A 13,502-nucleotide genomic window follows, 5' to 3' on the forward strand; every position below is an offset into this window, starting at 1 on the left:
GACAATGTTATCTTTCTAATCGAACTGTACACTTTTAAGATTTTAACAGCAGAAAACCATCAGCAAGATTCTGTCGCCAAGTTAACGCTTAAGATCTTATTAGATGTTCTGAGAACTACATAATCATTAAAGGTATATTTTATAATTTACATAAAATTCTATATTTCAATTTAAATAACTGCCTTGATTGGTGAAATATTGTATCGAATGAATATCAGTCAGAAATTCTATAAATTTCTATATATTGTTTTCAAGAAATTCTGTTTGGAAATGTTCTTTTTGCATGTGAAGGGTTACAAAACATAGGATTAGGACAATACACTCAGTCTTTAAATCCTCTGTATATCAGCGAAAAGTGGATCACTAATATTTTGATTTTTATGTAATATTTTATAGGCAAGAAAGAAATATGTCCACACTATTAGGATAAATCCCAACTTATTACTAACACTCGTGTCAAATTTGCATTTGGTTGTATGGGATGATAAAATACGCAGCCAACCCCGGTCAGAATGGGACGTTAAATTCGATGCCTCGTGTAGAGAGAGCGTAACGCTCTTTGCACGTTAAGAGCAATTGTTACAACTCTTTAGGGATCCGTTGCAAAACTAAATTTTTGGGACTATCCAGTATGCAAAAAATTCCAGTGGCAGTCTAAATTTCCCGCTCTTCATTCCGGTCGAATCCTATTACAGGAGCTACCTAATGTATTTATTGTTAATTTGTTCTTTTCCTGAAAATGCATGAAATATTTGCCACTAAATGTTAGGCAAACAACAACAATAAATCAATCTATCTCTTTTTCCTTACCAACATCTGCACTACCTTTTCTTTATGTCAATTAACAACATATACTAAACTGTAGTGAAAAGGAGCATAGACACGGTAGGTATAGAGTCCGGTTTGGATTGTGTTGTACAGGTAAGTTTTTTTTCGAATGTGACTAGGTTGTTTTTGAGAGAATATGATGCAAAATCTAAGCATCTTATCTGGTGAGACGTAAAACCGAAACTTAATAATGATATAGATGGTATTTTAGTATACGTGATGAAAAGTTAACCACATATTATTTGAATTTATACAAGTTGAATATATCTTTAGAATGCTTTTATTCAAACTTGTGGAATAAAACCATTATAAAAAAATCAAACCTATATGAACGCGTTTTCTTTGATTTGTACATTCGTATGTTTTTTTATAATGGCTCTTCAGAAGGCCATATAGTTTACCTCAATTTAGGATAGACTCTTGAATTTTAAAGAGTCGAAATAGGATGAACGGATCATATAAACCATAAGGCAAATATAATACAAGCCCAAACGAAAAAATATAAATAAGTCTAAATTGAAAACAACGTTCAAACCTATGATTGCGTTGGATAAAAACCGCAGTTTTTATACGTGTGCATGCAAAACAAATTTCTTGGTAGAGGGGTCTAAATACAGCACAAACAACATTTTCCAAAAGACCAAAAAAGTGAAAAAGTATATTTAAACAAAACGTATTTGACTAACAGGTCGAACAACGGATGTTCTTAAACCCTGCTGACTGCCATTGGTTTTACAAATTAATGTAGGATGTAGTGATATATATATATAGATATTCGATTCCTAACATCACTGAAGAGACATTAATTGTCGAAATCCGGATATGGTGTACTAATTTTTGCACCTTTTGTTTGCGGTATACCATCTTTTCCGCAAGTTTATTGTTTTCTGTTTGGTATTAAATTAATAGTTAAGATCCATTTTGTTACATCTGGTGATCCGATTATTTGGCAAATGAGTTTTGTTAAAATTTACTTTTTCACTATTTTTGGTCTTTTGGAAAATGTTGTTTGTGCTGTATTTAGACCCCTCTACCAAGAAATTTGTATTGCATGCACACGTATAAAAATTGCGGTTTTTATCAAACGCAATCATAGGTTATACAATCAAAACCGAACACAACGCTTGTACAATTCTAAAATTTCAAAAATGACGTATGTTATATAGGTATTTACAACAGAGATTGAATAGATATGCTTTTAATAAAAATAGTAATGTGCGATATGAACTGGTACATTTCTAAAATTTCAAAGGTGACGACAGTTAAGATAATACAACAAAGACTGCGTACAAATACATTCCCAATGAACAGCACTGACCGATTTGAGCTGGTATAATAATATTTCAAATTTGACGACGGTATTTACAACAGAGGCTGCGTATTTAAACATCCCAAATAAATAGCAGTTTAATAATGATTAAAAAATATTTAATAATAATAACTTTTGACAAAGGTTAAGTAATTGAACGTGGATGCGTACTTATACCTCCCAAATTATTAGTACCCTGCGATTTAAACTGGTATAATTCTAGAATTTTAGACTATGAATGCAAGCCAACCCTTCCTCTCAGTCGACAAATTTCGAAAAAAAACTTTTCGAGAAAAAGGACGAGACGTTATTTGACAAAACCCAGGTTCATTAACTTTTTCGGAATTAATTCGGCATTTTTCTGTTTTAATAAACAAAAAAGATAGGAATATTTGTCTAAAGAAAACAGCAGTACAATTTATGACAGTTACGGCATATAATGCATGGTAAATGGTCGTAATTTTTCGTAACGTCTCAATAAAAGAACAAGGCAATTTCGTTATAATTCATTTTAAAAACAAATTAAGAACTTAGAAGACAGAAGATACCAGGGAGACCATATAACAATCATAAGTCGAATAAAAGCAGACAGAACATGGTAAAAAAGAAAAACGACGGTAAGAAAAACAAGAAGATACAAAACAATATGAGAATTGAAACGGGGAATGTGTCAAAGAGACAGCAACCCGACCAAAGAGCAGAAAACATCCCAAGGCCACCAATTAGTCTTCAACCCAGCGAGAAAATCCCGCACCCGGAAGCGGGCTTCAGCAACAAGAAACCCACTAAAAATTCTAGGTGACCTCAGGTATTCTGGAAGGCGAACCTCACATTGAATATAAGATTGTAATAAACCGGTCTCTTAGTACTATGTGAATAAATGAAATAGCATTTTTTGTAAATATTGTATTCATTTTTATGTTTGCGTTGAAATGATATACACTTCTTCCCTCTACCTGTCGTCTCCAATCTTAATTGACTAGGATTGTTAGTTTTTCTACAAAAGATCGGTGGTTCACTGCGGGCACTCTGGCTTCTTCCATAAATAAAAACTGACCGCCACGAAATAGCCAACAGTGCTGAAAGTGGCGTTAAAAACCAATCAATATATCAAGTATTTGGCGATGAAAAAAAAGATACTAGCATATATACCAATTAAAATCAAATATACGTTATGAGATAAACAACAATGAATTATGTCTCTTTATAACAATTATAAAGATAATTAATCATTCATCAAATTGTCTTATTTCCCAAGTGTTGTTAAAGTTCTACGGCAATAATATATTATTCATTATTAAAAGGGGAGCACATGAACAATATTGACCAGATACACTGAATCTATGTCAATGAACAGGTTAATATCTGCGTTTTTTGTAGCAAATAATAAACTTGCATTGACATTACTATGACGGAAGGGTGGGGAAAAAAGAACACTTAAAACGCAAATTAACTAAAATAAAAAATAGATATCAAGTTTTATTTGGCAAAATTCTAAGAATAATAATCAAAGCTTAGTATTTTAGAAATGAATAATAATAAACAACGAAAAATCATATCAGAACCAGTATAGCTTGTCAGTTGTATTAAACAACGTATGCTAACAAGATCATATACAGGTACCGTCTTAGGTCGCCAAATCTAACTTTTATAGCAGACAGGAAACTTAACTTATTCCTCAGTAAGATAAAGTTCTTAAAATAATGTATTCAGAGTCCGGAAAGAAGAAATAAATCTTGCAACAATATTCATACATTCAACGGATATAATTTGCTATCGTTTTCACACATTTGTGTTATCGTTGTTAGATGTCTTGTCCTCGAGATGTTCGTTATTAATTTTGCATTGCACTAAACTGCGTTTCATTGTCAGTTTAATACGATCTATATTGAGACTTTGTTAAAGATGAAGGTAGTTTTAAAATGTTTAGTGTTTAAATCATACATTAATGTAAGTACATGTACAGTATGTATTGTAACCAGAAATGATAACGAAATCATCGGAATAGTTTGAAATCTATACGAAGTGAGAGCGCACGCGTCGTCAAGGTAACTAAAGCATCTCCTGCTAAGAATGCATCAACGTCTTTACGATTCCATAGTTAGGGTCATATCGACTATAATTACTTTCACAGCTAGTCCGGAAAATGACAAAATTGATGAAAATGTTTGTTGGACCATAGTAGACTTGTAGTATCTATGGCAGAGATATCTTGTCAATCGTAAAATGAAAGACGCAGATACTGTAACAATCAAATCTATCACTACGGTGACTTGTGAAGTGAAAAGTTCAGATTTTATATCCAACAATCTTGCTTGGTAGTTTGAACGACACTATACAAACAGAGCAGTATCTGGTTTGAATATTTTATTCTTGTTATCAACATTGCTTTTTTCTAAACTAAAGATTTGTCTCATTTTATCATCCAAGCAATTATTATTATTTATAAGCAGCATTGTCTATGTGATCATTAAACATAAATTACAACAAATCGTTTGTAGAATTTCATCTAAAAAAAATTCTTTTTCTTGTCTTAATTGTTATTGATTTCCCTCACACAGAAGTGTTATTATCACTGGTTATTATATGATTTTGAATAAATTAAAAATCTTTCTTCATCTTTGGTGAGGGTGGTAAAGGGTTATTTTCGTGCAACGTGTTTTGCCATTTTTATTTCACGTGCAGCCGTGAAAAAGGTTCGTTATTCACCGTGTTTCGTGAAATCGGTAAAAGATCAACGTGCAAGAAATTGTTAGTTGTTCGTTCATCGTGAAATGGCAATTTTATTTCGCGTTCTTCCGTGCAGATACCCCCCTTTACGCCCCTCTTTGGTCCCCTTATGATGAAATTAATGTTCCCTGTATTTTAGTTTGTATTTGTTGTCCCTATGTTGTTACTGAATTTGTTCCCCGTCGTTATAGGTTACAAAAGCGCAAGTATATGTTTACATGGTACTCAGAATAGAATCCTGTACGGCTTCTGATTGGATGATACATAATTGGAATTACTTTTAATCGAAAGCTTATCCAATTAGGTTTAAAAAATCCTGAAAATCAAATTCACATTTTGCAAAGTATAGAAAATATCTTCCATTTCTGCACGGCGGGGCCATTAAAAATATGCCTTTTTCATTAAGCGAAAAAAATAGACGATCTTTTTCAACTGCATTTTAAGTCAATTTTTGTCGCATGACCATATATATTTTTTTGGTTGTAATGCAACACTGGCATTTCTAGTAACAGGAACTGATACCCGTTTTTCCCTAGTTTGTGTAGTCTTCGAGAAAAAAAATACGGAACACCACTGGTACCCTATGGAAAATGCATTACGAATAATTGCGCTCTTGTAACCTGTACATAGTGTAATGCTTTATTCCCGTCATTGTAGTTAGTTTTTATCTCCAATCATTATAGTTTGGCACTTTATTTTCCATCATTGTAGTTTAGTGTTTTATTTCCCGTCATTGTAGTTAGTTTTTGTCTCCCATTATTATAGTTTGGCAGTTTATTTTCCATCATTGTTGTTTAGTGTTTTAATTTCCATCATTGTAGTTTAGTGTTTTATTTCCCGTCATTGTTGTTTAGTGTTTTAATCCCCGGCATTGTAGTGGAGTGTTTTATTTCCCGTCATTGCAGTGAAGTGCTTTATTTCCCGTCGTTGTAGTTTGATACTTTTTCCACGTCATTATTGATTGGTACTTTTTCCCCGTCATTATTGTTTGGTAATTTATTTGCCGTCATTGTAGTGTGGTGCTTTTTTTTGCCGTTATCATTGTTTTTTGTATTACTGTGCTTATTCAGTAGGCTTTGGGGGTATCACAATAGCAATGGCTAAAACAGTTTACCAAATTGCAGTTTGAATTATTCTCCAACAAATTACTTATAAAATGAAGGAAGTTGATATTTGACAGAACAAAATTTTGCTGATTTTACAGTAATGTAAATTATTTCCCTTTAATATTAGCAGAAAAAGTAATTGCTTTAGAAAAAAATATCCAAATTACAATTACACATTAACTTGCTGTTAGAAAACAGAACTATAATTTATTGACCTACAAAACAATGTTTTGAACTATTTATTTATAAAATTTATTTAAAAGTCATTATATAGGCAACAACTAACTGGAGCTGGATGGTATGTATTACTCTTTATTTCACTGCACTCACTTCATACTAACAACCTTCACTGAAGGAATTTGTTAAAAATATTTAACCAGTTGATCAGTTTGTTGGAGAAGAATTCCAACTGCAATTTGGTAAACTGTTTTAGCCATTGCTACTAGAAGTGTTACGAAATGGTGTATACTCGACGATGAGGTTGACAAATTAGACTTTAAATGTGGGTATCGTATCAAAACACAAAAGCGATTGAAATATTTAAATTACCTGTGTATCAATTGAATCTTCTGTTTAAACTGCATAGTACTGATGTCCACGTATATTTGTTCGTTATAACAAACGTCCATTTGAAAACTTTTTTTATACAATTTCTTTATAAATATTCCTTATGGAACAAATATTCCATAACAATTACGGTATTCTGTGTGAGGAATAAAAATGATAAATCCCATAATATATCTTCCTTTTGGAACACTGATAGGAGGCAATGGTATTGCAGAAAGGATATAAATCTAGAAGAAAAGAGAAAAGGAAAGCCGGGAAAAAAAGGAGTAATGGATGAGAGAAACAAATCCCCGCCAATCCTTATAAAGTAAAGCAATATGTACTTGCTATTTTATTTTTTGGCGTTTTCGAAATCAATAGCGACGGACCATTTAACTTAAAGGGGTGTTTACCCGAGGTCAGAACTTTTTTTCCTAACCTAGGAGCTTTTAAACTTTGCACAAGGTAAAATTAATACATAGAAAATGTGCAACTCCTTTAATGGATTTATTTTGGATATAGTTTGCCGTTTGTTTTCTGAGGTTGAAACTTCGTGAATTTTTCAAATTGTACAAATGACCAACATGACACGTCAATGACCTCTCTAGCCTTTATTAGACCGAGGAAATTATTTTATATATAATAATATGTTTTATATTATTTTCATGTTAAATGTGACTGGTTCGACTCAACGAAATGAGATTCTTTGGAAAAAGACATCCTATACATATTCATGCAAAATTTCAAATCATTTCGCACTGTAATTTCTGAGGTCTGAAATTGTCTTACCCGTTTAACACGCTTTTCAAACAGTCCGAAAATTACTCCCCGTCATATATCCTCTAATGCATGTTTTTTTTCTTTGTTTACTTCTTAACTCTAACTTTAACGAAGTCTTTATAAAACAAATAGAAAACAAGTTTAAACTGAAATTGAGATTTCTTTTGTAAGGGTTCTATGTAAAATGTGACTCGTTTTTCGCCGGTTTGATATCCTAAATACATATTCCTGCATTTTTCTCTTTGAGTTTTCTGTTCATGCTACGAGTGCACACATACATGCTTAGATACCGATTCTTTGTGAAATCTATGCACTAAATATTTCTTTGTCGACCCGCAGAAAAAATGAACTTGCGATTATCGTTCGGATGTCGGGAATAATTATATGGAACACGCTTTTAGGCGCTTGAAAACTTTCAGTCAGTGGAAGCCTACGGAGACATTAAAAAAAAACCAACCAGACTGGACCAGACTGTAGAGCTTTGTGCAGGTTTAGTAAAGGTTGTTTGATTGTTGTTTGTTTTTCGTCAAGTGACAATTATTTCATGCATTTTCAGGACGAGATTTAGTATAATGGAGTGACAGAGTGATATGTTCGAAGAACAGTAATTAATATAAAAAAATCAAACTGGCTGATTATTAGTTTTTTTTTAATCTAGAAGTGCATACTTGAATTACCATCAACCCCCTCCCTTCCCACACACGTACACATTTCCCGCCCTATAATCACAAGCAATGATATCAGAAAATGAGTATTCTAAATTAATATAATTAAAAAAGAACCAAGCAGTGTGTATGATACCTGGTTAACATCACGCAAATTGTATGTTACTGGTTTTAATCGACAATCAATGACACAGTCCCCACATTTAAAATCTAATTTGTCAACCTCAGCGTCGAGTATATACCTGTTCGTAACATGTCTATTGTGATACCCCAAAGCCCACTGAATAAGCACAGTAAAATAAGAAGATGTGGTAGGATTGCAAATGAGACAACTCTCCGCCAGAGACCAAATGACAAAGAAGTAACAGTATTTCCCGCCATATTAGTTTGGTACTTTATTTACTGTCATTATTGTTTGGTACTTTATTTCCCGTCATTGTAGTTTGGTACTTTATTTACCGTCATTGTATTTTAGTACTTTATTTCCCGTCTTTGTATTATTGTACTTTGTTCTGAAAGATATAATCTGAGATAAGCTTGAGGCAGCCAGAATTGTAACAGGTCTTCCTGTTTTTACTAGTAGTAGAATTATTTATGATGAGATTGGTTGGGAAACTCTAGCTGAACGAAGAGAAAGGAGGAAGTTACAATTATTTTATAATATTCAACATAATAATGCACCAGCCTATCTTTGCAATTTAATTCCACCAACAATCCAAAGTACAGCTGTTTACCCCTTACGTAATGGGAATGATATAATATACCCTTTTTGTAGACTTTCATTGACCCAAGAATCCTTCATACCTTCAACTATACGACTGTGGAATAACCTTAATGTGCTGACCCGCAACATTGACTCTTTAGGTAAATTCAAAACTGAATTGAAAAATCTTAAACTGAATTCAAAAGCCCAAGTACCCAAACATTATAAATTTGGCAATCGTAAACTCAACATCATTTTGACTCAACTTAGATGCTCAGCCTCGTTTTTGAATTATGATCTTAACAGAGTTAATATAATTTCAGATCCGTCTTGTAGCTGTGGTGCTAAGCGTGAAGATTCATTTCACTTCTTTTTTGAATGTCCTAATTATACGAATATAAGAATCAAACTATCTAATAATCTGAACTGGTTACCAGAGAACTCTCTATTAAATTTGAACATCTTAACCTCCGGTGATTCGTCATTAACTAATGATGAAAATGAAAGAATTTTAAAGAATGTATATGAGTTTATTAAAGAGTCAAAGAGGTTTCTAATTGTGTAATACAGCACACTAAAGTGCATACACATGTATATTGTGTACAACCATTCACATCATCACACATCATCTTTTACATATCCAATATATACAATGTATTATTTGCATGCATGCTTTGTAAAAAATTCTATTGTTATAAATTGTTCATGGGAGAAGAATTCATAAGTTTGATTAACTTGTGTCTCATCCCTTTTGCATATTTAAGCAAATAAAATATGTTTAAACTATATAATCTGATTTTATTGTTCGGAATCCGTTTGTTGAAGTGTACATATTTATGTCTTTTTTCTTAAGTTTTTACACTCCGTTTGTTTTAGATTGTTTGTGTTTTTGGTTTAATATATGTTTTTGTTGGAGTTTTTGTTATGGTTAACTATGTGATCAGTGTTTATTGCTCTTCACATTTCAAATAATGGTTATCCCATGATGACGCGGTGTGTCAGTGTAAGATCACCCCGATGGCCGGAGGCCAGAGGGTGATCTAACACTGAGACACCAAGTCCGAATGGGATAACTATTTTACATCCATTAGACAAAAAACCATTTACAATTCATAAAATCTAGTTTAGAACGCCACACAACCATTATAATATACTTTATATATTACTATATAATATATACCCTTTATGACCCCCGAACACGATGTTTAAATATGAAACCATGTCAACTCGCCCCACAAGCCAATCGGCCCACACTAAATCGCCACTTTCTAAAATATCGCCCCACTCTTGTTTACCAACTCTCCCCACTTATGAAAAAGGGTAAAATCCCATTGAACAATCAGTCTGACAACTCGCCTTATTTATGAAGAGAGTTAAAATCCCACTGAATAAAGGTCTGCCAACTCGCCCCACTTATGAAAATATCTTGCTTCCTTTAGATATATTAAATTACTGTGAATTGGTATCCAGTCGTCCTGGTGTAGGGGTATGTGTCGTGGGCTGATATGCTCAAGGTCTTGAGTTCGAATCCCCCAGCATAGGCAATGGATTTTTTCTACATAAATTTTGAAAAAAGAGTGTCTTTATTCTATCCTTTATAAGAATAATTCTAAGTTTTATTGTGGATTAGGCATTCCCGCCAAAATGTTGCAAAACAAAGGAAAGCATGCAAAACAAAGAGACTGAAGCTGTGGTGATCTGGTAGGGATGATCCGCCTCAGATCACCCCTGGTAGAACAAAGGAGCTCGGACGTAATGTTCTTTGAACACTACTTATTTTTGAATCCAATTCCTTATTTAGTGTAATTTTTTTTTTTACTTCATGACGTTTTTATTAGTGTTAAATAAACCCCTTTTTCAAGATGACAAAATCTTTGAGAACTGTTCATGAACATTACAAAATATGAATTTTGATGATACATATGTTTGTTAGCCTTTCAATATTAAAATAATAGAGTAAGACATGATACGTGGAACGAAACAATTGATTTATGCGTATCTTACTAAAAAGGGGGATGATTACTCAAAATATTTAGTTTGACATCTTTTATTCCTAAAGATTTGCATGTGATAACGTGAAAACTTAGGGAAAATAAGAAAGACAACCGCTGACTTTCGGTATGTTCGGATAGGCATAATAAATAAGGCAAAGTTCAGATTACGTCAGCCTCGAGCTCGCTGACAGATTCAATTATTTAGTAAAATCTATGAAACATAAATGTGAAAAAACCTTACCTGATAACTTTCCTCTTTTTGGACATGTCACGCTTACTTATATCTAACCTCTTACGGCCGGCCATCAGAATCACGGACATTGTCACACCGACACTGACAATATGGTCAAAAACTTGTATTTCTAACGCTATCAGTAGGAGTAAGATATCGACAGACACAACAGACTTAAGTTTCTCTAGTTCTAAAATTTTAATAAAAACAAATTGATTACTTTGAATAAACACAGGTAAAATGAAATATACGGGCTGATGATTGGTTAATACGATGGCTTTGAATAAAATAGGAATTAACCAAACAAGGAATGAGTCGATAATATCGAGCTGGCCTCTCGGGTAATACATCAGTCTTCAGAATTAATCCTTTAACATGTCATCCAATCTCGCATTTAAAGTTTGAAATACTGATACTGTAAGGCGAACAGTTCAATTAATTGATCAGTAATTGCCTAGTATTAGGTGTTATATTCAGAGGAAAAACAAACAATTTTTCTTCGCGAAAAAAAAGTTATTCCAATTATTTATGATTTGCAGTAAAGTAAACTCTTTTCAGAAGCTAGATTGTAAATAAAAGTTTGTCAATACCGAGGTCAGTGACTGGTCAAATCTGGCATGACAAACACGTTTGATTCTATTTTATCTTTATTATGAAGAGAAATGCAAAAGCTAATTTAGAAATAGCGTGATCAGAGATGCAAAGGCGAATTTATCAAGTAATGTGATAAAGATACAAAAACGATTTTATGAATAATAATAATGTGATAAGAGAGGCGAACGCGATTTTCTAAATAATGAGCTAAGAGATGCAAAAACGATTGAATAGATAATGTGATAAGAGATAAAAAAAAAAAACGAATTTATAAATAATGTAATAAGAGATGCAAAAACGAATTTATAAATAGTTTGATAAGAGATGCAAAAACGAATTTGTAAATAATGTGGTAAGAGATGAAAAAAAAACCCCGAATTTATAGATAATGTGAAAAAAGACACAAAAACGAATTATAAACAATAGTAAGAGGACATCATTGATAAAGCTTTGTTTCATTCTTCCTAAAAAAACTCATATGAATAAAGGAACTGCAAACAAAAGAACACAGCTGGTTCCCATTCAAATGCCGATCGTCTGTTGTAAAACATGTTTAAAAAAATCCAGTATTTGGTGATGTCATTTTCGGAGAATTTTATCTTTGAATCATAGCGGGTTTTTTTTGTGAATTCCTTACACCAAAGTTGTTTTGATGAGGTCCTGAATGACGTCGAACTTTCAATCTACTACTCAATAATTATTCATAGTCTTTATCTTTAAAATCTATCTGGGCGTACAGCACTGTAAAATCTTTACATGGAAATTAACATCCTATTAGAAATAAGGAGATACTTGATAAATAATTAATTGCATGCACCATTGTCAAGTAAATCTGATGAAACTATTTCTATACCCCTGAATGCATATGAACTGGTTCCGACCAGTTCGATACATTTCAATAAATTACACGGTTACTAAAATTTGTCTCGTACATTTTCCTGCAATATCAATTCTTAACATTGTATTTGACTGTTCCCATTTAATAATTAGGTTTACAGTACCAGTTGACGACAATATTTATATTTATATGTTTTTGATTTTTAGAATGCTCGCTGGAACTGGCATTTTTAAGTAAAAAAACGTCAAAAATCAGTAACGACCATATTTCGATAAATATCTAATTGAACGGGTGTAGTAGAATCAATATTTACAATATTGTTTGCAATATACGAATTTCATGCTTTCATTTAGTTTTCTATTAATCCTGATCAATTAATTTCATTACAATAATGAGACAAACAGTGCTATAACTATACACGAAAATAAATTAAAGCAGACAGGAACCAACAACAATCACTAAATTACAGGCTCTTGACTTAGGACAGGTACATGCAGAATGTGGCGGCTTTGCACGTCACAGTTTGTAAGCGCCAACCTTGTAACAGCAAAATATAAGAATAAAATGTAAAAATCAGTTGAAAAAGGCTTGTGTATCTGGTCGACACTTATTACATAAAACAAGAATCAAAAGACGAAGAAAACAACACAAGGTACCATTATTAGAGTACTTACAGATACTGTAAGCTAGTTCCTAGACAATTTCAAGTAATAAATAAACCATGATTTCCAAGACTAAAATATCAACCAGTACACAGTCAACGGATTTAGTGTAACAGTCTGAGATAAGCACGATCTTGTACAATGCCAAAATATAATTCTCGACAGGATTTACTGTTTAGTTCAAAGATAGAACTATCAACTGATAAGAAATCCATTCGGGGAAGTTATTTTACATGTGATGAAATCCACACTACTTTGTGGACAGACTAATAGTACGAATCAAGCGTTCCACTTTCAAAACTGTGAAAATATGGTCTATCGTAAAATTGTAGTCATTTGTTGAGTCATTCACCTTTAGCGCATGTTTTAGATGTGTAATCACATGACTCATGAAAGTTGAAAGCTACTGTTGTTTGGATGATATTTGAGTCCAACCAACATTAAAGTCCTTATGAATAATATAGTTTTGTCACAAATTCATCTATTTTGCTTATAAAGGTACCTTTTGCTTTAGT

At 32.6% G+C, this 13,502-nt stretch overlaps 1 protein-coding gene across 1 annotated transcript in view; it reads right to left on the bottom strand.

The window, feature by feature from the left end:
- Window positions 1-11,085, bottom strand: part of LOC127737612 (uncharacterized) — a 37,390-nt gene extending 26,305 nt beyond the window's left edge. Inside the window, exon 1 of the mRNA XM_052248456.1 lies at window positions 10,903-11,085. Within this exon, the coding sequence (XP_052104416.1) occupies window positions 10,903-10,982 (80 nt within the window). The 5' untranslated portion in view covers window positions 10,983-11,085. The remainder of the gene's footprint in view (window positions 1-10,902) is intronic.
- Window positions 11,086-13,502: the final 2,417 nt, after the last annotated feature.

The sequence above is a fragment of the Mytilus californianus genome, unplaced genomic scaffold (assembly GCF_021869535.1).
Source record: "Mytilus californianus isolate M0D057914Y unplaced genomic scaffold, xbMytCali1.0.p SCAF_4, whole genome shotgun sequence".
Classification (NCBI taxonomy): domain Eukaryota; kingdom Metazoa; phylum Mollusca; class Bivalvia; order Mytilida; family Mytilidae; genus Mytilus; species Mytilus californianus.